The 26,393-nt window shown below is 39.7% G+C and overlaps 1 protein-coding gene across 1 annotated transcript; it reads left to right on the top strand.

Annotated features, from left to right (window-relative positions):
* Nucleotides 1-24,677, top strand: AMD1 (adenosylmethionine decarboxylase 1). The gene is made up of 9 exons (XM_057528138.1): nucleotides 1-454; nucleotides 17,436-17,522; nucleotides 18,515-18,641; nucleotides 20,194-20,296; nucleotides 21,333-21,375; nucleotides 21,474-21,618; nucleotides 21,731-21,823; nucleotides 21,904-22,059; nucleotides 22,478-24,677. Exons 1-9 carry the CDS (start codon nucleotides 345-347, stop codon nucleotides 22,616-22,618), a joined length of 1,005 nt encoding a protein of 334 aa, XP_057384121.1. The 5' UTR covers nucleotides 1-344; the 3' UTR covers nucleotides 22,619-24,677.
* Nucleotides 24,678-26,393: the final 1,716 nt, after the last annotated feature.

Raw genomic sequence — 26,393 nt, 5'->3', positions numbered from 1 at the left:
GCAGCGGACTCGCTCCCACAGTATGGCCGGCGACATTAGCTAGCGCTCGCTCTACTCTCTCTAACGGGGAAACAGCGGACTACAAGAGACTGAGCTGTATCTGCCTCTATTTCCAACAGACTCACGTTCAACTTTCGCTCACAAAAAAAAAAAAAAAAAAAAAAGCCGGGAAAATTTTATTAACCCTTTTTTTTAAAAAAGTTAATATAAAATTATAGCAAAAAAGGAACCTGAACTTTAGTAACACAGCTGGAACAATCCGCAGCGGCGGCGGCAGCGGCGGGAGAAGAGATTTAATTTAGTTGATTTTCTGTGGTTGTTGGTTGTTCGCTAGTCTCACGGTGATGGAAGCTGCACATTTTTTCGAAGGGACCGAGAAGCTGCTGGAGGTTTGGTTCTCCAGGCAGCAACCCGACGCAAACCAAGGATCTGGGGATCTTCGCACCATCCCAAGGTGGGTGCTCGGGGCTCTCGCCCACAGTCGGGTCTGGGGGCTGTCGCCGCCTGGGAGGGACCAGCCCCAGGCTGGGGGGCGGGGGCTGGGTTCCCGCAGCCTTCAGGTGAGGGCAGGTTCGCGGGCGGGGGTCGTTTGGGCGGCCGTGGAGGGCGGCCCCGCGCTGGCGGGAGCGGCCAGGTCCACGCGCGGCCCGAGCCGGCTTCTCCCGCCACCGTTGCAGGGCCGGGCGCTGCCCGGGGGGAGGGGAGAAGGCCGGCGCCGCCGCGTGCTCAGGTAACGTCCCCCGCGCGGCGTGCGGGGCAGCGGGCGGCGCCGCTCGGGGTGGTTTGGCGGCCCTCGCCTCCCAACTTAACCTCCCCCTCCGCGGGAGTTGGCGGTTCGGGGCCCCGGGTGAGGTGCCCGGGGGTGGGGGCCGCGCGGGCTCCCTCCCAGCAGGTGTGGCTCGGCGGGCTTAGTCAGGCGCTAATTCGGGCGTGTCTGCCTCGGGAATGGAGGAGGGAGGGAGAGGGACAGGAGTCCGAGTCGTTCTCTCCGCGTGCGGCGGGAGGAGGGGGCCCACCCGGGGCCGGGCCGAGGGGCTGACGAGCAGGCCTCCCGCCCGCGGTCGGCGCTGGCAGCATGTGGCGCCCGGGCGGCGGGGATTGGGCGGGAGCAGCTGTGTCGCAGTGGCTGGGCCCCACCGCCGCCCTAACGTGCTCTGCACCAAAGCCTTTTCGGGGCGGCCCGGGGAGCCCACCGAGGTTTGCTCCCGACTCTCTTGACCTTGGGTTGTGTAACCTGTTACCGAGTCGGCGGGGTCCGGGCGAGGTGCGGGGTAGAGTGAGGCTTGCCTGTATTCACGGGCTAGAGGCCCGTCCGAGCTCGGACATAATACCTTTAATGCCTAATCCAGCAAAGGAATCTGGGGCCCCAGCCTCCCACCCCGGGCAGTCACGCGAGAGAGCTGGGCGATCGCGCAGAAAAGGAGAGGTCTTGTAGTGGCCTTGATCCAATCGCAGACTAGGGCGCAGGCGACCCCGGAGGTGGATGGGCCGGCTCCCCACGGCTGGGCTCGCTAAGCACCCCTCGGCTTTCTAGGCTCCTCCGCGCACAAGTGCAGCTAGAGTGGCCGTGCGGCGGCGGCGGAGCCGGCGCGGCCGCTTCATTGAGAGGCGACGACCAATGAGCTCGTTGGCCCGACCGGGAGCCTGGCCCCGGGGTGTGGGCCAATGGGCGTTTCAGGAATGTTGGCTGCGCTCACCGCCTTCTCTGACAAAAAGCAACTGGAGAAGGGAATCCAGGCGGACACGTGCTGCCGGGACTTTAAGGCGGTCTATGTTGAAGGAATCTCCTGTAGAAGAGCATCGCGTTAGCTAAAGTGTGACCGGTTTCATTTTTCAAGCTTTGTGCGACACTCAAAATGTCTTAATATAGTCCTTTACTCTAAGCACTTTATGTTTATAGGAAGCAGTTACTTACAAATATGGGGAAGCTTAGTATTTCCTCCATTTCACAGATGGGAAAGCTCCGTGGTGTTGGTAATACGCCTTTGGTAGAACGATTGTGATGGGATTATCTAGAAAATGTTGTCAGGAAGAACTAATGAGTAAGAACAGTCTTATAAATGAATAACAAAATTTTCTGCTCTGGCTCTTTAAATGGGTTGAAGCTTTATTTGTAAGCACACGTTCTTAATAAAGGGAAGGGAGTGTTTCCTCCCCGAGTTCTTGGGCAAAAATGCCAGAATTTAAGCTTGGGCTTTTTTGGTTAAGAGTTCCCTGAATCAAGGAGGAGAAAGGCTTATAAATGGGCAACTTGCTTTCTTTAAATGTTTGAGAACCGATTTTGTACTTTAATCAGCTGAAATTGTTTTACTGCTTCAGTGTGGATCTTAAAATGATGGCAAAATTTATACCTTCAGGGACAGGATGTTCAGTTTTGTTGAATTCGTGATTTAGTGCCATACGTTTTGTAGACACTTAAAATTTGTTAGATCACTGTTGTGAGAGTTTAGCACATTTCAGCTGTTGAAACATCTATTGGATTTAACAGAGATGTCCGTTGGTAACCTTCGAGGAACATTTTTCAGTGACCTGTCAGGCAGAGATCAACTGGTTAGGTTATTTATTAGGAGGTTTAAAAAAAAGTACCTGAAAAACAATACATGCTTGATACATCACCTAAAATCAATGGCCTGGCCAGAGAAAATCACTGGCTTCTGGTCTCCGAGGAGGTGGGGTGCAGGCCCCAGAGACCACAGAAGACTTATCAGTCATCCAGAAGAGTAATGCATAATGAGATGGTTCATGCATGACCTATGGCATGTCTAGATTTGAATTCAGATATCATCTAATAGCTAGCTGTTTGATATTTCCATGTCTCTAAAATGGAGAAAATAATGGTACCTACCTCATAGGGTAATTGTGAAGATTAAGTGGGTTAATACATATATAGTACATAAAAACTGACTGACAAATAGTAGCCATAAGTGTTAACATCTTTATATTTGATTCTTTGCCCTTAAGGGCAGAATCTTTTTTCTTTTCCTTTCTTTAAGCAAACCAGGCTGGAGGAGAAAGTATATCAGATACTTAACATTAAAGGGTGCTCTACCAAGTTGATGTATTTTTATTCAAGTAGAGGAGATGGTGAGTTTTGGATTGCTTAATGAAGTTAAACCTTAATTCTTCCACGGAATAATCAGTCTTTAGTAGCTTTGTTCTTTTTTCAATGATATAAAAGTTTGGAAGCCAGAAAATCCTTCCTTGTCCTTACCTCACATCTCCAATCTCAGTAATACTGCCAAAATGCAAATAGACAAAAGTCATAGTCAAAAGACATTAACTAACAGACTGGAATAAAGTTAACAACTACACTGTTTATAAAACATAAAACTTAAGGTTATGGAAAGGGTTAAGATGTCCTAAGAGGGTATCACTATCGATTAAAAGATAACAAGGATATTATGGGAAAGTTCCTAGAAAAATACTTTTCCACACTGATGCAAGAAGAAACAGAAAATCTTAATAGTCCTATAACCATTGCATGAATTGAATTAATCATTAATCATCCCATGAAGATAAATCTAGGCCCAGATGGTTATACTGGAGTGTTCTAACATTCAAGGAAGAAATAATTCCAACCTTCTTCATACATTCTAATAGTTAACAGAAAGGGAATACACATCACAGTTCCTTTTGGGGTTTGTATAATTTTGATATCAGACCCCTGACAAGCTGTGAAGGAATCAGAATTTTCATGCACTGCAGATGGGAATGGAAAACAGTATATACACTTTGGAAAATGGTTTGGCAGTTTCTTATTAAGTTAATACATCTGTCATATGATCCAACCAGTCTAGTCCACTCATGTATCTGCCCAAGTGAACAGGAAATGTGTCCATACAAAGACTTTTACATGAATGTATTCATAACAGCTTTATTTTTCAGTAGTCCCCAAACTGGAAACAGGTCTCTATTAACAAGCAAATAGATAAACAAATTATGATTATTCATACGATAGAATACTACTCAGTAATAAAAAAAAGAGATGAACTGTTATTGATACATGCAACAAATAATTGTGCTGGAGAAAAAATAATAAGCCTCACAAGAAGTACTATACTGTAAGATTTCATGTCTATAAAACCAGAAAATTCATAAGAATCTGACAGGCAGATCAGTGGTTGCCTGAGGATGGAGTTAAGGGGGAAGGGTGGATTACGGAGAGGCATGAGGGACCTTTTAGGGATGATGCATGTGGTCAGTGTTTTGTGATAGTTTCACAGGTATACGTGTATGTCAAGAATCTTGTAAATCTAATGTAAATGAAAAGATTCAAATGAATTTGAAGTTTAGAGTACTATATGTCCCCAAATTCTTTGTACAGTAACAACGATGAATATGAATTTGGAGAATTTGAAAAGCTGCTGAAATAGTTTTATAGAAAAGATTCTGCTGTCATCAGGTATAAGGATCCAAAAAAATATTTAATTGGAAGCAGTATGGGGTTTGAAGAATTTGTGACATGAAAATTATTCCACAGACATGAACCAAGAGAAAAAAAAACCATAGGGCCATTTTGAAGGAAATATTCCAGCAGAGCTGGAGAAAGTGGTAATCTGCCAAAATTAAACAATATGATATGAAAAATCTGACTAATAGTAAAACAGCATATCTTCTGAATACAGATATTTTGGGTTTTTTGAGCTTTTTATTGAAGCATAACACAAAAGTTAAGAGAATCATGGGCTTCTCTGGTGGTCCAGTGGGTAAGAGTCCATGCTCCCAATGCAGAGGGCCTAAGTTCAGTCCCTGGTTGGGGAACTAGGTCCCGCATGCATGCCGCAACTAAGAGTTCATGCTGCAGCGAAAAGATCCCGCACGCCTAAATGAAGATGCCAAGTGCCACAACTGAGACCCGGCACAGCCTAAATAAATAAATACTCATAAGTACATGTCTGATTTTCACAAATTGATCACATCCATGTAACCAGCGCTCAAATCTAAGGACTGTAACTAGCCAGAAATCCCCCTTGTACCTCCTTCCAATTGTAACCTATTTCCCTCTCTACCTAAGGGAACCACTATCCTGATTTCTAACACACCGTAGATTAGTTTTCCCCATTTTATATATAACATGGAGTCATTTAGTATGCATTATGCCTCCTTTGGTCAGCATTATGTTTGAGGTTTTTTAGTTCATTCTCAATGTTGTATTTTGTGTCCATGTGCCACAGTTTATCAAATCTATTGTTAATACGGGTATTTGAGTGGTTTCTAGTTTGCTAATACAAATATATTGCTATGAACACTAGTGTAAGTGTCTTTTAGTGAGCAATATGTATGCCTTCCTGTTAAACATACACATACCTAGGAATGGAATTGCTAAGTCATAGGGTGTGCATATAGTCAGCATAAGGGTGCTGGTTGCTCCATATCTTCATCCAACACTTATATTGTCTTTTTAATTTTAGTTATTATTGTGGGTATATGGTGGTCTATGCATTTCCCTTCAGACTAATGGAGTTGAGCATCCTTTCATATCTTTATTCACCATTTGGCTATCTTTTGTGAAATGCTTGTTCAAGTCAGCCTGTTTTTCTTTTGGGATGATTTTTCAGTTTGCAGGAGTTCTTTATATATTATGGATGAATTATCTGTCCAGTATGTGTATTACAAATATTTTATACCCTCTGGTTTCCTTTTTCATTTTATTAATGATAGCTTTTTTTTTTTTTTTTTTTTTTAAGCAACTTTTTTTTTTTTTTTTTTTTTAAGATTTCTTTATTGACTGATTGATTGCTATGTTGGGTCTTCGTTTTTGTGCTATGGCTTTCTCCAGTTGTGGCAAGTGGGGGCCACTCTTCATCGCGGTGCGCGGGCCTCTCACTATTGTGGCCTCTCTTGTTGCGGAGCACAGGCTCCAGACGCGCAGGCTCAGTAGTTGTGGCTCACGGGCCCAGTTGCTCCGCGGCATGTGGGATCTTCCCAGACCAGGGCTCGAACCCGTGTTTCCTGCATTAGCAGGCAGATTCTCAACCACTGCGCCACCAGGGAAGCCCTAATGATAGCTTTTGAAACAAAAGTTCATAATTTTAATGTAGTCCCATTTATCAGTGTTTTCACCTTTAATGGTTAGTGGTTTTGTATCCTAGTTAAGATATCTTTGCTCATCCTGAGGTAACGAAGATGTTATTTTTTCTCTCTAAACTTTGTTTTACTTTTCATATTTAGATCTGCAATCCATCTGGAATTGATTTTTTAATATGGTATGAGGGAATAGAAAGCACATGAAGCAAAGTTGGCCCCTCTTTCCAAGCTTTAACTCCAAGTCAAGCTGGAACCCACTCTCTTTTTTTGTGTGTGTGGGGGGGGTGGCATCACTGCTCATCTTGTGGGATCTTAGTTCCCCAACCAGAGATGGAACCCGTGCCCTTGGCAGTGAGAGCGCGCAGTCCTAACCACTGGACCGCCAGAGAGTTAATTCCCTGGAACCCACTTTCTGTTAAACATTTCCCACTCTCCTGTAGGCCATTTAGTAGAATTGTAGCATTTACCTTCAGTGTAATCTGAACAAATGACATAATACTGAGAATCTTTTTTTTTACTAATTTCTCAAGGGAGACAAAAGGGGCACATTATATAGATTTTGTTTTTTTTTTTAAGAAAGAAAATCTTTTCTGGTATGGCTTGGGTTAAATAATACTGGTTAACAAAATGTTGGAGAAAAGCAGTAGTCCAGACACCCAAATGAATAAGGAACAGATGATATGTTCTAAAACTGACTTATTTCACACAGTAATTAAAGTTGAAATATAAAAAGAGGGAGTAGTATATTAGGTTTAACCTGCAGTTTCCTCTACTAAGTTTTTCAGATTTCAAATGATGTTGAATAGAAATAGACCATTTATGTCTATTTCCATAATGTCTTAGAGTTGCCGGACTAAAATCCTGGACCAAACAAAAGCCTTTTTATAAGAAATGGCAGCTATGGGGAGGAAGTATGTTAGAAAATAAGAAATTTTGGTGAGGAAAGATAGTTTAATCTGATCTTTCAGGACTCTAAAATTGGCTTTCCTTTTTGCTTTAGAATTCATCTCAGACCTGAGCTATATATTCTTAGTAATGAGGTAGGTTCACATGGGAAATTGTAGTGGATGAAGGTGAAGAGAATAAATATTTTACTAATTGTGGGAAGGTTAGAGGTGTTTTAGTTATGTAAAAATATGAAAACTACAATCTATAATGTTAATATTGGAAAAGACATTTAGGACTAGTGGCATGTTCTGCTATTCTTTCTTTCCTTCACTCAAATTTGTAAGCTAAAATAAAATCTTCAGTAAAGGACTGGGGGCAGTTGCAAAAATAGTAAATTGCACCTCAGCATTAACTTTCCCAGAACTCATGCCTTACTTGTCTAAATGACTGCACCATATTGCAATATCAATAATTTACATTTAAGGAATTTACAACCCATTGCCAAAAAACCTTTTAGCGTAAATGTTTCGGAGTGAAAAGCTTCTTATTGAATTAAGCTTCTTATTACACTCCTCACAGCAGTTTCAGAAAAGTTTGAACTGCTATCTTTAAACCACCTTTCTTTGAGAGGTACACATTGAAAGTAATAATCAAATGAATGTAGCAGTAATTATACTCATTTAATTTTTAGGTAAAGTTTGAGATGGAGAACTTAGTACTCTGATTATAATTAACAGTGCATTCTGGGTTGATTTCTTTGAACAAAAGATAAAAGCTTATTTCTCTGGATAATCTGAATTAAATTCTGGTCAGCCTAGACGTTGCTAAAGAATAATCTCATGTTCTAGGATGGGTTTGACTCAGACTACTATTATTACTAGTACTACTACCTTGGGTATGGTGTTGAGGCCTGAATGTAATGTGATAAGGAGAGTCTCTGAAACAGGTAAGTCAAGCTATTAGCTAAGGTCGCAGTAGGGAAGCTTCAAATAGTTCAGTTGGGTGGCTTTTTGGGTAAATTACTTGATAGTCCTGAAACCAGTGATTTTTGCTTAAAGGAAGAAATCCATTAGAGGAATCTAATCACCTGGAGGCCTTTTAAGTAAATGCAGGTTTCCAGGCACCATCTGCAGAGTATCTGACCTACAGTATCTGAGGGTAGAATCTTAAGTGATAAGAGCGAAACTCTGCTCTAAAGGGTTTCTTCCACCTGCTTGTATAGCATGCTGTTCCCTCCATCATTTACTTCTTTTAATTGATTTTTTAAAAAGTCTAACAGTGTTTAAGTGTACAATTCAGCAGTATTCAGTATGTTTACATTGTTGTGCAACAGATCTGTAGAACGTTTTTTTTTTTTTAATAGGGAGCGTTTTCTTTTCTTTTTTTTTTTTAATTTTATTTATTTTATTTATGGCTGTGTTGGGTCTTCGTTTCTGTGCAAGGGCTTTGTCTAGTTGTGGCAAGCGGGGGCCACTCTTCATCGCAGTGCGCGGGCCTCTCACTATCGCGGCCTCTCTTGTTGTGGAGCACAGGCTCCAGACGCGCAGGCTCAGTAGTTGTGGCTCACGGGCCTAGTTGCTCCGCGGCATGTGGGATCTTCCCAGACCAGGGCTCGAACCCGTGTCCCCTGCATTGGCAGGCAGAGTCTCAACCACTGCACCACCAGGGAAGCCCTGTAGAACTTTTCATTTTGCAAAACAAACTACCCATTAAACACTAATTTCCCCTCCCCTCTTCCCCCAGCCCTTAGCAATCACCTTTCTTTATGATTTTGACTACTTTAGATACTTCATATAAATGTATTGAGTACCTCATTTAAGTGGAAACCTACAGTATTCATCCTTTTGTGACTGGTGTATTTCACTTAGCATAAAATTCTTAGATTCATCCATGTTGAAGCATGTGATAGGATTTCCTTTAAGGCCACATAATCCATTTTATGTATTACACCACATTGTCTTTATCCATTAATCCCTTGATGGACATTTGGGTTGCCTCCTTCTCTTGACAATTGTGAGTAACAGTGAACATGGATGTGCAAGTATCTCTTCCAGATCCTGTTTTGTATTATTTGTATATATACCCAAAAATAGAATTGCTGGATCATGTGGTAAATTCTATTTTTAAATTTTTGAGGAATGTCCATACTGTTTTCCATAATGGCTGCACCATTTTACATTTTCACCAATAGTGCATAAGTGTTAAAATTTCTCCACATTCTTGCCAACACTTGTTCTTTCATTTTTCCTTTTAAATAGCAGACATCCATATGTGTGTGAGGTGGTATCAAGAATGTGATGGCGTTTCTCTTATAATAGTGGTGTTGAGCATCTTTTTACATGCTTGTGGGCCATTTGTATATCTTTGTTTTTGGGGAATTGTCTATTTAAGTCTTTGCCTACTTTTAAATTGGGTTATTTGTTTTTGTTGTTGGAGTTCTTTATTTATACTGGATATTAACCTCTTACAAGATGTATGATTTGCAAATATTTTTCCAATTCTGCCTTTTCACTCTATTGAGTGTTTTCCTATGATACATAAAAGTTAAGTTTTATGTAGTTCCATATGCCTATTTTTGCTTTTGTTGCCTGTGCTTTTTGTGTAACATCCAAGAAAGCTTTGCCAAATCCAATGTCCTAAAGTTTTTCCCTATGTTTTCTTATAGGTGTTTTGTGTCTTAATTTAGGTGTTTAACATTTTAAATATTTATTTATTTATTTATTTATTTGGCTGCGCTGTGTCTTAGTTGCGGCACGGGGGATCTTCGTTGCGGTATGTGGGATCTTTAGTTGCAGCAGCATGCGAACTCTTAGTTGTGGCATGTGGGATCTAGTTCCCTGACCTGGGATCGAACCCTGGGGGCCCCCTGCATTGGGAGTGAGGAGTCTTAGCCACTGGACCACCAGGGAAGTCTGTTAATTTAGGTGTTTAAATCCATTTTGAGTTATATGGTGTAAGGTAAGTATCTAATTTCATTCTTTTGTGTGCAGATCCCGTTTTCTCAACACCATTTACTCAAGAGACTGTTTTCCCAATTAGTCTTGAACTTTTGTTAAAGGTCATTTGACCTGAGGTGTTTACTTCTTAAATTTTTACATTAAAGAGTGTAGCCAGGGGAATTCCCTAGCGGTCCAGTGGTTGGGACTAGGCGCTTTCACTGCGGTTGCCCAGTTCAATCCCTGGTCGGGGAACTAAGATCCCACAAGCTGTGTGGTGTGGCCAAAAAAAAAAAAAGTACTCAGTTAGCCATTACAAGTGTTATTGAATCAGATGACATAGAAGTCTCTTGTCGGGCTTCCCTGGTGGCGCAGTGGTTGAGAATCTGCCTGCCGATGCAGGGGACACGGGTTCGAGCCCTGGTCTGGGAAGATCCCACATGCCGCGGAGCGACTAAGCCCGTGCGCCACAACCACTGAGCCTGCGCGTCTGGAGCCTGTGCTCCGCAACAAGAGAGGCCGCGACAGTGAGAGGCCCGCGCACCGCGATGAAGAGTGGCCCCCGCTCGCCGCAACTAGAGAAAGCCCTCGCACAGAAACGAAGACCCAACACAGCCAAAAAATAAATATAAATAAATAAATTAATTAAAAAAAAAAAAAAGCACTTGTTAGTGTTGGTTTAACACTAACAAGGTGGTTAAAAAAAAGAAGTCTCTTGTCATTTTAATTGCTCTTTTCCCGTGTTAACACCCCAGTTTGTTCTATTTTTATTAGACCACAGACTCTTTAAGAAAACTTATAAAATACGGCATGCCATTAATGTTTTACTTTTCTGGCATAGTGACTAAGATCATTCAATCCATGTACTGTCATTTGTAAAGAGCATACTATTTGGGATATTTATCATGATCTAGGTGTGGCTAGGATCCAAAAAAAGCTTTATTTACAAAAGGAGGCTTATTTTCCCCTCAGAAATGTGATATTAATAATCTGCTGAAATTCTCAGCTGTTTGGTTTTCTCCTTCCTCTTTGTGTTCATGTATGGCATTGTATTAACTTCTTCAATTCTGTATCACTGTTGCATCTTTCCTGCCCTTTGATTTATTATTTTTTTGAGCCAACAGTTTTCCTAAGATTGTGTTTTTATAATCACTTGGTTGGTAGACTGTTCAACTGTGTTTGGCTTAGGGTATTTTAAAGCAATTCCTTTCATCCTGTGACTTTGAAAAATCCTACTTGAAGGTTTCTGTTAGGTGAGGAAGAGTTTGGTTGCAGAATTTATTAACAGTGATGAATGAGTGCAAGAGCATTCTTGTTCCATCAAGATGGAATAAGCACACTCTATTCTCACTAAATGCAACTAAAAAACCTGGACAGAATGCATGGAGCAGCTATCTGAGAACTCTGAAAAGTAAATGTTAGGTGAATTGGTGAAGGAAGCCAAAACTCAGAGTATCACTGAAATAGCCGTGAGTTTGTTTCTTTTTTTCTCTGGTATCTCCTGGGGTGGTCTCAAAAGCTGCCAGAAACCTGGAACTGCACACAGACTGAGCTCTAAGAGAGGTCTTTTTCTGGAATGCAAAGAAGGAAGGGAAGGGGGGCCCCTTTGGGTTAGAGAGAGTGGGGAAAACCCCTTTTTTATTTTCGTATTGCTTTGCTTTTTTTCTGTTCTTTCCTGCCACAGCTCAGGCAGTCCTGTAGCAGACTGCTGCAGAGTGGGGAAACTAAAGCCTTGACTTTCTAGCCAGAGGACCAAGAAGCAGGCCATCTTCACTACCACCCCAACCCCCCCCCCCCCCTCACCTTGAGCCAGAAGTTGTTGTGGAGATTATGGAGAGAAAGAGGTGAAGATGGTGATCCCTTAATGATTTATATGAACACTCCTTAGCTGCTCATGTGTGGATCTGACCCTAAACAGTGTATCAAAGGCTTTGAAAACTGACAGATTGGCCACTGGGTGGCACATATGCAGGACAGCTCAGAATTCCATAGCAATGGCTTTCATAACTCTGAAATAGTAACATAACCCATAGAAGTTGGATAAGAACAAGACTGAACTTAACCATTTCAACTGTCTGCTAGCACAATTTTTTTTTTTTTTTTTTTTGGGCTGCGTTGGGTCCTCATTGTGGTGCATGGGCTTCTCATTGGTGGCTTCTCTTGTTGCAAAGCACGGACTCTAGGCACACGGGCTTCAGTGGTTGTGGCTCGCAGGCTCTAGAGCGCAGGCTCAGTAGTTGTGGTTCACGGGCTCCATGGCATGGGGGATCTTCCCGGACCAGGGATCAAACCCACGTCCCCTGCATTGGCAGGTGGATTCTTAACCACTGCCCCACCAGGGAAGTCCCCTAACACAGTTCTTTAAAATCAGCATGCTCCATAGGATTTAAAGGAGATGTAAAATCATATAATGTGATGTCCAGGATGCGATCATAAATTACTCGACATACAAATAAATGACCAGGAAATTCTTTCAAAGGAAGACAGTCAATAGACTCCAGCCTCTAGGTGATGCAGATCAAAATTTAAAAGCATCTATTGTAACCATTCTATAAGAAGTAAGGAGAACACTTAGAAGTCTTAGCAGAGAAATACAAGATGGAACTAAAAAATAACTACTGGAATAAAAAGTTTACTGAATGGGCTTTATTTAGTAGAATAGAGATGACAGAAGAGTGAGTGAACTTGAAAACAGATCAGTAGGAATTGCCCAGTGTGAACAACAGAGAAAAGATAGAGACTGAAAATGAACAGATCCTGGTGGGACAAACCAAAAGTTTTAACATTTTGTGTCAGATTCACAGAAAGAGGAGTGTGATGCAGAAAAAATAATTGAGAAAATAGTCCATGTCTAGGTTCATTATAATGAACGGGTTCTATAACAGCTAAGATATTGGACAGTGAAATGACTAAGCTTCATTTATGCAGGTTAAGATAGCATTTCAAGTGGAATATATATCTGTAGCTCATTAACAGAATAATTCTGTTAAATGAATCTTTTATTTTTTCTTTTTAAGAACTCACCATCTAAATACCTGAATTATTATGGTGACAAATTTAAAAAACTGAATAGGATCATGTAGCAGTTTAGATTTTTTTAAATTTAAGGCTTTTTGATTTTTTAGCAAGTTTATAAGATCTAATCAAAATTATTGCCAGATGCAACAAATATTTTAGGGCCTGCTGTGAACTGGGCTAGGCACTGAGGATGGAGACAGTAAGACATTCAATCCCTAACTACATGGAATGATTCTGGTGGGATTAACATGAATACCAAAATAGCCACACAACTAAAGCACTTAGGTAAGCCTTCTTAGTTTTAAAACATTTTAATGGCAGATTTGATCTGGTGGGGGTAGTGGGGTGACTTGAGCTGGAAGAAGGGAGGTGGGGACAGAGGTTCTAGGTAGAGTGAAATCCATTCAGCAGTATCCAGAACAGTCAAAATTTGCAACTGTTGTCTCAGCATAATTATAAGGTTCTTGTTCACTCTCAGGTGGCTTGATTTGGGTGAATTAGTTATCTATATATCTGTCAATGTACACTTTATTTGCTTTAATTATTCTTATTGTGTCTTGTGTGTGTGTGTGTGTGTGTGTGTGTGTGTGTGTGTGTGTGGCTGCGTTGGGTCTTTGTTGCTGCCCGCGGGCTTTCTCTAATTGCAACGAGCCGCGGGGCTACTCTTCATTGCAGTGCGCGGGCTTCTCATTGCAGTGGCTTCTCTTGTTGCAGAGCACAGGATCTAGGCACGAGGGCTTCAGTAGTTGTAGCGCACAGGCTTAGTTGCTCTGCGGCATGTGGGATCTTCCCGGACCAGGGCTGAAATCCGTGTCCCCTGGCGTTGGCAGGCAGATTCTTAACCACTGCGCCACCAGGGAAGTCCCTCATTGTGTCTTTATCATATAATGTGTCAGATGAGAAGGGGGGATCCCAGGAGATCTGAAGATTAGATAATAGTTTACTCTTTGGAGAGAGTAAAACAGGATCTTTCTGAAGTAAGGGAAGCAGGTACAGTTGAGGGGTAGAGTCACTACACTGAAAACAGAATAAAAAGTTTATACTGAGTGTGAGATCCCTAGCCCTTTATCAGCTCTTTTACCTACCAGAAATCTTAATATGCTCCAGGCAAGAGAACCGAATATTTGGGTAATCTGACCTACCCAGGAAAGAACAACAACAAAAAAACAACGGAGTTCCCCAGTGAAACAGCCTAGATAGAGAGAGGTCCACTAAACAAGCATAGAACTTCTGACTAGCTAAGTCTTAGCACCCTATTCTTGGCCAAGAACCACTTAAAAGAAACATTGAGGGGTCTTCCCTGGTGGCGCAGTGGTTGAGAATCTGCCTGCCAATGCAGGAGACACGGGTTCAAGCCCTGGTCTGGGAAGATCCCACATGCCACGGAGCAACTAAGCCCGTGAGCCACAATTACTGAGCCTGCGCGTCTGGAGCCTGTGCTCCGCAACAAGAGAGGCCGCGATAGTGAGAGGCCTGCGCACTGCGATGAAGAGTGGACCCCGCTTGCCACAACTAGAGAAAGCCCTCGCACAGAAACGAAGACCCAACACAACCAAAAAATAAATAAATTTAAAAAAAATAATCTTTTAAAAAAAAAAAGAAAGAAACATTGAAAGAGGAGACATTTGGGAGAACATCTGAGGATAAATTTGGATAAGTGTGTAGAAAACAGAAGCAAATGAAAAAGCAAGACAGCTTCTAAGTCCAGGAAAAAAAGCTACACAAGAGAGGAAAAGTTCTTGTTATACTATATCTAGCTCAGCCACAGAACACATTTAAAAGTCTTAACATCCTGTAGTTAACACTGCTGTATGATATGTGAAGAAAATGTTAAGAGAATAAACCCTGAGTTCTCATCACACCGAAAAAAATTTTTTTCTTTTAATGCTTTTTTTTTTTTTAATTGTATTTATGTGAGGTGATGAAAGCTAACTAAACTTATCGCGGTAGTCATTTTGCAGTATACATAGGTGAAATCACTATGATGATGGGCACCTGAAACGTACACCGTGCTGTATGTCAACTATATCTGAATACAATTGGGGGAGGGTAGTTAACTTTAATCATCCCTTCTCAGTTCTATTCACTATTTATGTTATGTCCCGTGGATAGAAGAGAATATTTGCAGGAGTGCTTAATTCTAGTGGGAAGTCAGTAGGTAATGACATTAGCCAGTAGCATTATTGGAAGATCTGAATTAGATCTCTAAAGAGATCCCTGTGCTCCAGAATTTTACTTAATGCTTCTAATGTTTATAGTGGGTATTTTTATTATTTACCTTCATATTCAGTATTTGAATTCTTACTATCTAGTAGGTAAATTTTGTATGCATTATGTAATTTATTCTTATCAGTCATGTGAGGTAGGTTTTATTAAACCAAGCCCAGGGGTAATTGTAAGAAATGTCACAAAGCAGAAAAGCAATAGCTTCAATAAGAGCCTCATGTTTTCCTTTAGTTCTGGTTATTCCTTTTTGCATGAAGGCATATTCTTTGTGGAATTGAAATACTGTGGGTTCTGGAATGTTGTTTGCACATTAGTGACCTTTGAATCTTAGAAATATGAAACTGATAGCTACTACTTCAGTACCTAAGACAATCTATAAATTTGTGTTAACTCAGAACTGGGTCTTAATTGCAACTGTTTTTCCTTCCCTAAACAACAAATTGAACCATTTTTTAAATTTGAAACAAACTGCAAAAACATGGCCAAGTGTAATATGTATTTTCCTCTTTATATAAACAATCATTAGCACCTTTTAAAAAGAGTAATTGTTAGCTCTTTTTAAAAGTTGCTTTGTAAAAAAAAAAAAGTTGCTTGATAAAGTTACGGGCAAATAGGCTTTATAATTAATCATTAGCAAGGCTAAATCATTTAAGTTTTCAGATGGGTCTGAGTAATGTTCAATTTAATCTACCAGTGGGAGGAATTACTACTGCCTTGTGACTGGTCGTCCAATAGCCCATTGGGCCAATAATATTTTCTTTTAGAAAAATGATGAAACAGGCACAAAATTCTAGCAGGATTGATTGGTATTATGTTTGCCTTTAATACAAAAGAATAAGCATACCTATTTCTGTGCTGGCTGTGCTGTTCAGGATTTCTCTCACAAGGTCTTAACTGGGAAAGAAAACTTTAATATGCCATTTTCTTGGGTATACAAGAATGAGTTGCCAAATATTAAGAGGCTTAAAACATATTGCTAGCCTTTAATCTGGTCATTTTAAACTGTCCTGTGGGAATATTTTATGTTAACTTTCTGTTTATAGTGGGCACACTGAAGAGGAAGCACTACCTTAGGTCTCAATCGGGTAGATTAAGACTAGCCCATGACTTCCTTTTTTGCTGTCTACTGCCTTACTGCATTTCAACTTTGTTGAAATGGGCATTTTGTCATCCCATTAGATAGAGTGTAACAGTATTCCCAAGATCTTATGGGTATGCTTGTACTATTGAATTGTCAGCCAAAGGCATTTTTTGGTTTTTTTGACAATGCTTCTAGACCTTTAAACAGCACTGGGCATTGTGATTAGCTGCCGATTTGATAGCAGAAAATAGTATCAAAACTGTGTGAGAGTACCAGCTTACTTCTGCTGTCAAACTTTTTTTTTTTTTTTTTTTTTTTTATGGCTGTGTTGGGTCTTCCTTTCTGTGCGAGGGCTTTCTCCAGTTCCGGTGAGCGGGGGCCACTCTTCATCGCGGTGCATGGACCTCTCACTATCGCGGCCTCTCCCATTGCGGAGCACAGGCTCCAGACGCGCAGGCTCAGTAATTGTGGCTCACGGGTCTAGTTGCTCCGCGGCATGTGGGATCTTCCCAGACCAGGGCTCGAACCCGTGTCCCCTGCATTGGCAGGCAGATTCTTAACCACTGCGCCACCAGGGAAGCACCTGCTGGCAAACTTTTAAATCTCTTTGCCAATCTAATTGGTGAAGGAAATGATGCTTTTTAAATTGTAATTCATATAGTAAGGTTAAAAATAAGAATTTGAGGGACTTCCCTGGCAGTCCAGTGGTTAAGAATCTGCACTTCCAATGCAGGGGGCGCAGGTTTGATCCCTGGTTGGAGAACTAAGATCCCACATGCTGTGCGGTGCACCCCCCCCAATAAAAAATCAGAATTTGATAGGCGAAAAAAGTATCTCATTTTAACTTGTATTTCTTTAATCACTTAGTGAAAGGTAATGTTTTCCCTTGGTTTATTGGCCTTTGGTATTTTCTCTGTACATGGCCTATTTACATTATTTTGTCTATTTGTCTCCCCCCCCCCCCCCCCATTTGTCTTTTTCTTAATAAATTGCAAATACGTAGTATAATTTCCTGGGTTTTGGTTTGCTTTTTTTTTTTTTAACATACTATAGCAAAATGTATCCATCTTATTTGGTGAATATGTCAATATAGATTATTTTGAAACAAAACTAAATGTTGGTATTCATAAGAGAAGCTGGAACAAGAATGTGACAACAAATATAAAATGTGATCTTATCATCGGAAACCTTTGAGACCTTTGTAATTTTTATGAGAGTACTGTTATGAATTAATCATCCTCTTTTTGGTTAAATAATAGATCCGAGTGGGACATACTTTTGAAGGATGTGCAATGTTCAATCATAAGTGTGACAAAAACTGACAAGCAGGAAGCTTATGTACTCAGGTAAGTCCTGTAAAACAAGTGTTGGCTAACCAATTTCAGTCTGAATCATACTTTATATGGAATAGCAAATCATTTTTCTGGATCTTAGTTCTATAATTGTTTTCCTCTTATTTTTTCAAATATGGTGTAAAATAAAATGTTTACTTCTGATGTCCCTAGGCAGTAGGTTTTTGAAGTCTTACCTAATAGCTCTTCAAGATGGTTGCCATCTTTACTACCTCCTTGAGGTTAGCAGGAAATGAAGGAGGGGAGGGTAGAATGGCAGTGTTCCTTTGCCCACGGTCCCTGATACAGGTCTTCCTTTTTAGTATATGCCTCTCTCTCAGAACTTCAGGCAAAGTGAAAATTACCTTCATCATACAAATAGGATTGCTGTATGTAAGAGAAGAAAGCCATGCAACCTTTTTATAGGTACAAAGATACTATATTGAATTCTTATAATAATATTATAATGGGCCTTGGGGCTATTGTATTGAACATGGTGCCTGCTTTTTACGAAGCTTGTGCTTGGCACATACAGATGTTTATCAAATGATTATTATGTGCCAGGCCCTAGGGATATAATGGTGAGTAAAAACAAACATTCCTTTCCTCATAGAGCTTATTATCTAATGAAAAGTAATGAGATGGTTACAGAAATACATGAGAGTGGGCAGTTCAAGATGAGGTGAAGTGTGAATTTAGTGTCCTAGGTTAGGTTAGGTTAGGTTAGGTGAGGAGGAAAGTTGACTACTAAAAGAGAGTTTGTGTGATGAGCTAATATGCTTTATACCTAATTTAAGTTCTGTTTCTGTGGGGTCCTAGAACCTTACACTGATTTTTATATAATAGAAGAGGAAGAATACTACAGTACATTATTTGCCTCCTTGAGATCTTAACATTTAAAATTATTAGCCAAAAATTTACATTGTAAATGACAGTGCAATAATAGATTAAGCATCTCAGTAGTACATAAACATTGTTATAATATTGTGACTTTTTTTAAACTGCAGTGAGAGTAGCATGTTTGTCTCCAAGAGACGTTTCATTTTGAAGACATGTGGTACCACCCTCTTGCTGAAAGCACTGGTTCCCCTGTTGAAACTTGCTAGGGATTACAGTGGGTTTGACTCAATTCAAGTAAGTAATCAAAAAACATTTATCCTTTTGAGGGGTGGGGCATGAACGTTAGGGTTCGGTGATGTGCCTGGTAAATAAATCTGTATACTTGCTCAGTTTTAATGGGTTAGCACGTTCACAGCATGAGGAGAAAGAGTGCCTGTTGCTCATTACTAGCAAAAAATGTGGAGGAACCAGAGAATGAGTTGGGATAAAACTCAAATGGGAGAAAAGAAAACCAGACACTTTCAGTAGTTCATTCCTTAATATTATTACTATGAATGGTAGAGAAACTAAGAAAAAGAAAAGCAAGAAAAATCATCCAGTCTTCATAATAAAGAATTGATTATGTAAAAGAGCAATAGTCAGTTAATTCTTGAATGCTATCAGAATTTATACTTAGGGTATAATTGTTCTGATAAGCAAATGTTGAATTTTAATAATTTACTTAACTATGGCAAAGAATAGCTGTCATTAGGACCTAAAACAGTTTTTGTTAATTATTGACCCTTTTAAGAAGATCTAAATTTAGCAATATGTTCTTAATTTTTGGATCACTGACTCTTTTGAAACTAAACATACACATGTTCTGCCACAAAATTTTTGCTTACATGCCTGTTATAAAGCTCAGATTAGGGACTCCCTGGTGGCACAGTGGTTAAGAATCCGCCTGCCAATGCAGGGGACACAGGTTCGAGCCCTGGTCCAGGAGGATCCCACATGCCATGGAGCAACTAAGCCCGTGCGCCACAACTACTGGGCCTGCACTCTAGAGCCCGTGAGCCACAACTAGTGAGCCCACGTGCTGCAACTACTGAAGCCCGAGTGCCTAGAGCCTGTGCTCCGCAATAAGAAAAGCCACCGCGATGAGAAGCCTACGCACCGCAATGAAGAGTAGCTCCCGCTCGCCGCAACTAGAGAAAGCCCACGCACAGCAACGAAGACCCAACACAGCCAAAAAACTAAATAAAACAAAATAAATTAATTTAAAAAAAAAAAAAGAAAGAAAGAAAGCTCCTGCTCTAGGGAATTCCCTGGCCGGCAAGTGGTTAGGACTCCGTGCTCACACTGCCAAGGTTCCAGGTTCAGTTCCCTGGTCGGGGAGCTAAGATCCCACATGCCACGTGATATGGCGCAGCCAAAAACAAAGAAAGAAAAAGAAACTTCTGCGCTAGAAATAAATATTGTACCTTGTCTCTACAGTTGTTATGACCCATCATTAGTAGTTGGGCATTTTTTAGTTTCTAGAAATTCAGTGACACAATCTACATGGTTAATGTTCTGTTAAGACTATTCACAGCTGAAAAACAAAGTTGCTCTGTATAACACTAACCCATGAGTATTGGGCTGAAGCCTTGCTGTTTGACACAGTGGCCTTTGCTTTTGTTTGTCGGCCAGCAAAGTACTACACATCTATTAAGCATATTAAAGGAAAAACACTATGTTAGGTGTCATTGGGGAAAATATTTGTGGAGATAGTTTTGATTTTGATATGTACATGTAGAAAATAGTTGATTGGTTTAGGAAAGGTGATAGAATTCAGTGTGTGAAATTATCTGTCTGTCTTTTATAGAGCTTCTTTTATTCTCGTAAGAATTTCATGAAGCCTTCTCACCAAGGGTACCCACACCGGAATTTCCAGGAAGAAATAGAGTTTCTTAATGCAATTTTCCCAAGTAAGTTTAAATAGAATTGAATCCTGCTTTCTTAAAGTTAGAAGATATATTCTTTCAAATATATGTGTGTGTGTGTGTGTGTGTGTGTGTGTGTGTGTGTGTGTACGCCTGTGTATCAAATGCAGCACATTATATAGTTAAGATAAATGTATCAATGTAGCTGATTACAATTTTTGGAGTATGTTGTGTAAGTGTTGTTGAAATGATGGGGGGAAAATCAAGGAATTGATCACCTGCCAGAGGGAGAGCTCATCTTCATCTAGCCAGTTGCTCTCATTTATATCTAACTTAGTGGTTATGAAGGCTGTAATCCCTTCAGAAAAATGCCCAGTCACCTCATAAACCCATGCTAAGGCACTGGTCCATGTTAAGAAACTCTGTCGAGCATTCTGTATAGGAATTGAGCTAGCTTAAAAATGGTCAACTTAGTGAGAGCATAGTGTCACTTAAACTAAATTGGCAAGATTTTTTCCATCCATTTGCTAAGCTTTTATTTATAGACCTTCCTTTTTGAGCTTCAAGGACAGGGAAGTAAAGTTTATCTAATGTAACATATCCTAAAGGAGGCTGAAAACCTGGATGATTTTAGTAACATGGCACAAAGTTGTTCACAGGGATGATTTAAAAAGAAAATCAGATTTCTATCCTACTGTTCTTATCTCATCTACTAATATGAAATTGTAGTAGGTTATATAAATAAGAGTGCTGAGTATAATTTGGTTTAAATATCTACCAATTATTAATTTACTGTGTTTAATGAGGCTTTGAAACACTATGGACAGGAGGACGTATTACATAAAATAACTTGTTTTTACTTGAGAGAGTAGATAAATGGATGACCAAATTCCATTTCCTAATGGAGTTTTAGGGGAGAGTAAACCATAGTTTTCTCAGCACCATTTAGACTGACTCACTAGCTGAAGTGCATCTCTAAATGACAGCCAGTAAAGTTTTTTCTTAAAAGGTGAGGGGGATCCTGCCTACTTGCTATCGAATGGATCTGTTAAATTTATTTTACGTTCTCCTCCCTCAACAGATGGAGCAGCATATTGTATGGGACGCATGAATTCTGATTGTTGGTATGTTGGACCCAATTTGATGGAAGTTTTGTTCTACATAAGATTTACTTTAAACTTCCAGTTGTCATTTTTAGAAACTATTTTGTACTTTTATATAGGTACTTGTATACTTTGGATTTCCCAGAGAGTCGGGTAATCAATCAGCCAGATCAAACCCTGGAAATTCTGATGAGTGAGCTTGACCCAGCAGTTATGGACCAGTTCTACATGAAAGATGGTGTTACTGCAAAGGATGTCACTCGTGTAAGCATTTTCAATAATAATTCTGTATTCTGCTTGGTGACTAAATATTTTAACTCATTCTCCATTTATTTTTCAGATTTGTTTTTAATTCAGTCTTTGGGCTTTTTTCCAGGAGAGTGGAATTCGTGACCTGATACCAGGTTCTGTCATTGATGCCACACTGTTCAATCCTTGTGGGTATTCAATGAATGGAATGAAATCGGATGTAAGTAAGAATATCTTGCTTAATAATTGAAATATTTAAGTGTGCCCTTTCCATTATTAACACAAAACTATTTCTCGAAGGGAACTTATTGGACTATTCACATCACTCCAGAACCAGAATTTTCTTATGTTAGCTTTGAAACAAACTTAAGTCAGACCTCCTATGATGACCTGATCAGGAAAGTTGTGGAAGTCTTCAAGCCAGGAAAATTTGTGACCACCCTGTTTGTAAATCAGGTAATGTATTTTATTATCGACAGTAAAATCTTACAGAAAATAAAGATAGTGAGGCACGTCAGAAAATGTATTCTGAGGTGGCACATAATCAGTCAGATGTTCAGAGGTACTGCTAATTGAGGTGTTTGGTAGATGAGAAGCTTTATGTGTTTCATTAGACTTCTGTTGGTCCTTGTTTTTATATCTAACCCAGTTCATGGGCTCCTCTTGTCCTATTTTCCCTGTTGATAGACCTTTGGGGGGGTGCCGGGGGACATAAGGTGTCCCACTTCATCCTGCCCCTAAGAAGTCAGCTAAAATATTCAGTGCCACAGTTTGACTAAAATAGTAGTCTTAAATATTTATTGCATGACTGCTTTGTTTGAAAATACTTCTGCAGATTGGAAGCACTCATGGTTAATTTAATTTTTTTCCCCAGAGTTCTAAATGTCGCACAGTGCTTTCTTCGCCCCAGAAGATTGAAGGTTTTAAACGTCTTGATTGCCAGAGCGCTATGTTCAATGATTACAATTTTGTTTTTACCAGTTTTGCTAAGAAGCAGCAACAACAGCAGAGTTGATTAAGAAAAATGAAGAAAAAACGCAAAAAGAGAACACACATAGAAGAAGGTGGTGGCTGCTTTTTAGATATTGATACCAAGGGCCATGCTTTCCATAACCACCACCTTGTAGCTGCAGAAAGCCCTAGATGTAATGATAGTGTAATCATTTTGAATTGTATGCATTATTATATCAAGGAGTTAGATATCTTGCATGAATGCTCTCTTCTGTGTTTAGGTATCCTATGCCACTCTTGCTGTGAAATTGAAGTGCATGTAGAAAAAACCTTTTACTATATGAAACTTTACAACACTTGTGAAAACAACTCAATTTGGTTTATGCACAGTGTAATATTTCTCCAGGTATCATCCAAAATTCCCCACAGACAAGGCTTTCGTCCTCATTAGGTGTTGGCCTCAGCCTAGCCATCTGGGACTGTTCTATTAAATTGCTACCAGGATTTTGCATCCAGTTACCTCCACTTTCTAGAACATATTCTCTACTAATGTTATTGAAACCAATTTCTACTTCATACAGATGTTTTTGCAGCACCAATCAAAGTTCTTCTTCCACGAGTCGAGTCCTCTACGAAAATGACTGCAGTTATCCATTTTGTGTATTACTATCTCACTGCTTCCTATACTTGTGTGACTTTAATTGATTCATTCCTCACCATGGTGTCTCCCTCCCAACCACACCCCCTCCATAAAGCAATACACTGTTACACTGTGGGTTTACACTAACCTTATACCCCAGAGGGGGAATGGGGGGGTGGACCCTGGGCTTAATTTTCTTTTAAGGTCAAGGGAGTTTGGCATTTTTCGTTACCATGAGCTCTTTTGAAATAAGCTGGTGTTGATTAGCAAAGAAGGTGTAGATTGATACTAGGGAATACTGGCAGAACTGTATGGAACCTGTATGCCACTCTGTGCCCCCCATTAAATGAGATTAGCTTCTCATGGGTACCATGCCTTTATTAACTTGCTAAGTAGTAGTATAAAAGAATTATCACTAAATTTGTTAGCAAGGAGATTTAAGATAAAGGTTGTGTTGGATTCAACAAGTCAAGTCAGCTCAGATGATTCACCTCAACTTTTACTTTCATAGCCATTTCCACTAATTTCTATTAATGATATGCCATAAACTTTCATTCAAAGCAGAATCGATGTCTTTGCCATCTTTGTGACTTAAAAAGTTCTGTGACTTTGTGATGCATGTGATAGCGTTCTGACGGTTCCTCTTACTGGTATTTCTTTCACCATGGAGTAACATCAAGTGATGAATGAGAAGTGTTCAGGTGATTCAGACATACTACACAGTGAAGCAGAGTGCTATCCATAAAATATAACATACAAAATTCCAAAATGGTCAGTGGGAAATGACTAGAAATACAGGCTTAAAAGAGTTTGGATCTTTTAGCTGTATTTGCTAATACGGACATTTATTTAAGCAGCTGAGAAAAGAGCAAAGTTGACTCAATTTTGTATTTCTTCTTGTCCTCAAACAATTTTTGATTCTTTCTGGATTGAGGCAGTGATGTTTTTGTTCCTTCCGTATTTATAAATGAAACACTTTTTTTTAGTGTTTCTAAACATAAATTCTACTTGGTTTGAAATCAAGTTGTTGGAACACTTTTGACTTTTAAACATGTTGTTGATTCAGAGCTTCATTGAAGAAGCTTTCAATCAATGGATCAGTCCAATTCTGTAATTAGCGCCCAGTACCTAATGTTTTGGTGCTATTATGAGGACCAATGCTCAAAGTGTATTTTGTTCTTGAACAGTGTCCCAGTAGATTTGATGAACATTTATTGGCTTGAGGTCTGATTCCCCCCCCCATTCCCCCCAATAGATTTAAGATTTCTATTTAATGTTGAGAAACTGCACAAATTTGTATGGAACAAAGCCTAGAAAAATGAAGACTATAGATTGAATAGTAATCTAAATTAATCCTAGTGTGTATGATAGAGGAGGGAGAATCTTGGTGCCATGATTTCTCTCTTCATGGTGTTGGACTTAAATCAGTTGAAATGTATTTCTGTACCACAATTTAAGCTTCAATAAAGGTTTGCTTAATTCATTGTCTAGTGACATTCAGAAAGTTTTCTGTTGATGTATTTTTTAAATAGTATACATGACCAAATACTAGACATCTAAAGTTTTTATAATTAATTGAGTAAATCAATATTTAATGATCATTTTTTAAGATTTATGGGAGTTGTCATAAGATCTCTAAGCTCCTGGGAGAACAGATTTAAACATTTTTTTGTTAGTGGCTTCATACCTGAAGCTCAAAGGAAATCATCCGGGCTATATACCAGGATATCAAAGAGTAGAAAGGGTGTAAGTAGTAAGAATAAGAATGCTAGAGTTTGGAGCTAGAAAAGTGAAAAGTTTGAAGGTGGAATAGTCTAACATTTATTATGAAATAGGCTCTTGATGGTGGGGTGGGGGCAGAGTTTAACTCATGGTTATTTCTATTAACTAGAACAGAGTTACAAGCTTTTGATCATTGTGCCATGCAGGTACATATCTCATCATCTGAGTTAAAAAGGGTTGATCATAGAAAAGCAGGTTGTTACACATGTGTGCAATACCTACAGCACCAGATTCTTTTACATGAACAGGTAACTGAGTTTGGCAGACACTTGGTGTTAATCAGATTCAGGGATATAATCTGAAAAATATGGTAAATGTGATATCACACTATGAAAGATAAAAGGCTTTTATTGTCCTAGCCAGATAACTCACCATTTCCTGGCTACCCACCTTCAAACTTGACATTCTCATCTACCCTTTTTGTCATAATGGAAGAAGTATTGGTCCTTTGGATTCTATCCACCCATTCCTACCTTCAGAGACTTTCTGAGTTCACTGCAAGCATGTCCACTGTTACCACCATCAGTTTGTTTTACTTTTCTAGTTTCTTCCCACTTATGTTTGCTCCTTAGGGTCTACTTTATTAGTCCTTTACAAGATGACAAGTGTCAATTCTTACCCCAAACTGAACCCTCTTCAGACTACTACTTGCAATCTAGCATTTTCCTGAGTTGTTCAAACCAGAAACCTAGGATGAAATTGAGGCAGGGTCATAGAGATCTGTTATGTGACTAAGATTGGAAGAAAACCATTGGCAGTGTCAAGAGATGTCCAATATGCTGTTGGATATGTGAGCTAGGAGCCCATAAAAATAGGTCGAGATTTGTAATTAAACATCTTAATTGGATGTATATTTAAAAAAATTGTACCTTGAACCTTCACACCCTAGCTTCGATAGTCCTCAGTTCTGCTTTGGTGCATTCATCTGTCCGCTATACATACCTCTTATTAGGTAAGATTTATAAAAATTGAAATATACAAACCTTAACTACAGTTTTGAAAATGGATACTTTTAGCCCACAGCCATATCAGGACAAAGGAAGGTTCCCTTATACCCCTACCTAAGCAACAAAGCACTACCCCTACTTTAGTTGGTAGTTTAACTACTATCCATATTTTTTCACCATAGACTAGGGTTTCCCTCCCCCCCAGCTCTGAAACTAAATTGAATCACTTAATGCTTTCATTAGTATAAAGTTTTGAGAGGTTGAACCATGTATTTCTTTTTATTGCTGAGTAGTATTCCATTGTATGAATGTACCACAATTTGTTTAGCTATTCTCCTGTTAATGAACATTTTGTTTCCAATTTTGGGAAAATGTGAATAAAGCTGCTATGAACATTTGCATATAAGCATTGTGGCTTCTGAGTATGTAATAGTATCTTGTATTAATCTACATTTCTCTAATGAACATGC

The sequence above is a fragment of the Balaenoptera acutorostrata genome, chromosome 14 (assembly GCF_949987535.1).
Source record: "Balaenoptera acutorostrata chromosome 14, mBalAcu1.1, whole genome shotgun sequence".
NCBI lineage: Eukaryota > Metazoa > Chordata > Mammalia > Artiodactyla > Balaenopteridae > Balaenoptera > Balaenoptera acutorostrata.
The sequence above is the reverse complement of the archived record's forward strand: the minus strand, read 5'-3'. Positions and strand labels throughout refer to the sequence as shown.

Bases quoted from the DNA above. Each gene is read 5' to 3' on its own strand.
- AMD1 (XM_057528138.1), top strand. From the start codon at position 345: ATGGAAGCTGCACATTTTTTCGAAGGGACCGAGAAGCTGCTGGAGGTT. The intron at 21,376-21,473 runs GTATGTTGGACC...ACTTTTATATAG, and splicing joins CGCATGAATTCTGATTGTTG to GTACTTGTATACTTTGGATT. The intron at 21,619-21,730 runs GTAAGCATTTTC...GCTTTTTTCCAG, and splicing joins CTGCAAAGGATGTCACTCGT to GAGAGTGGAATTCGTGACCT.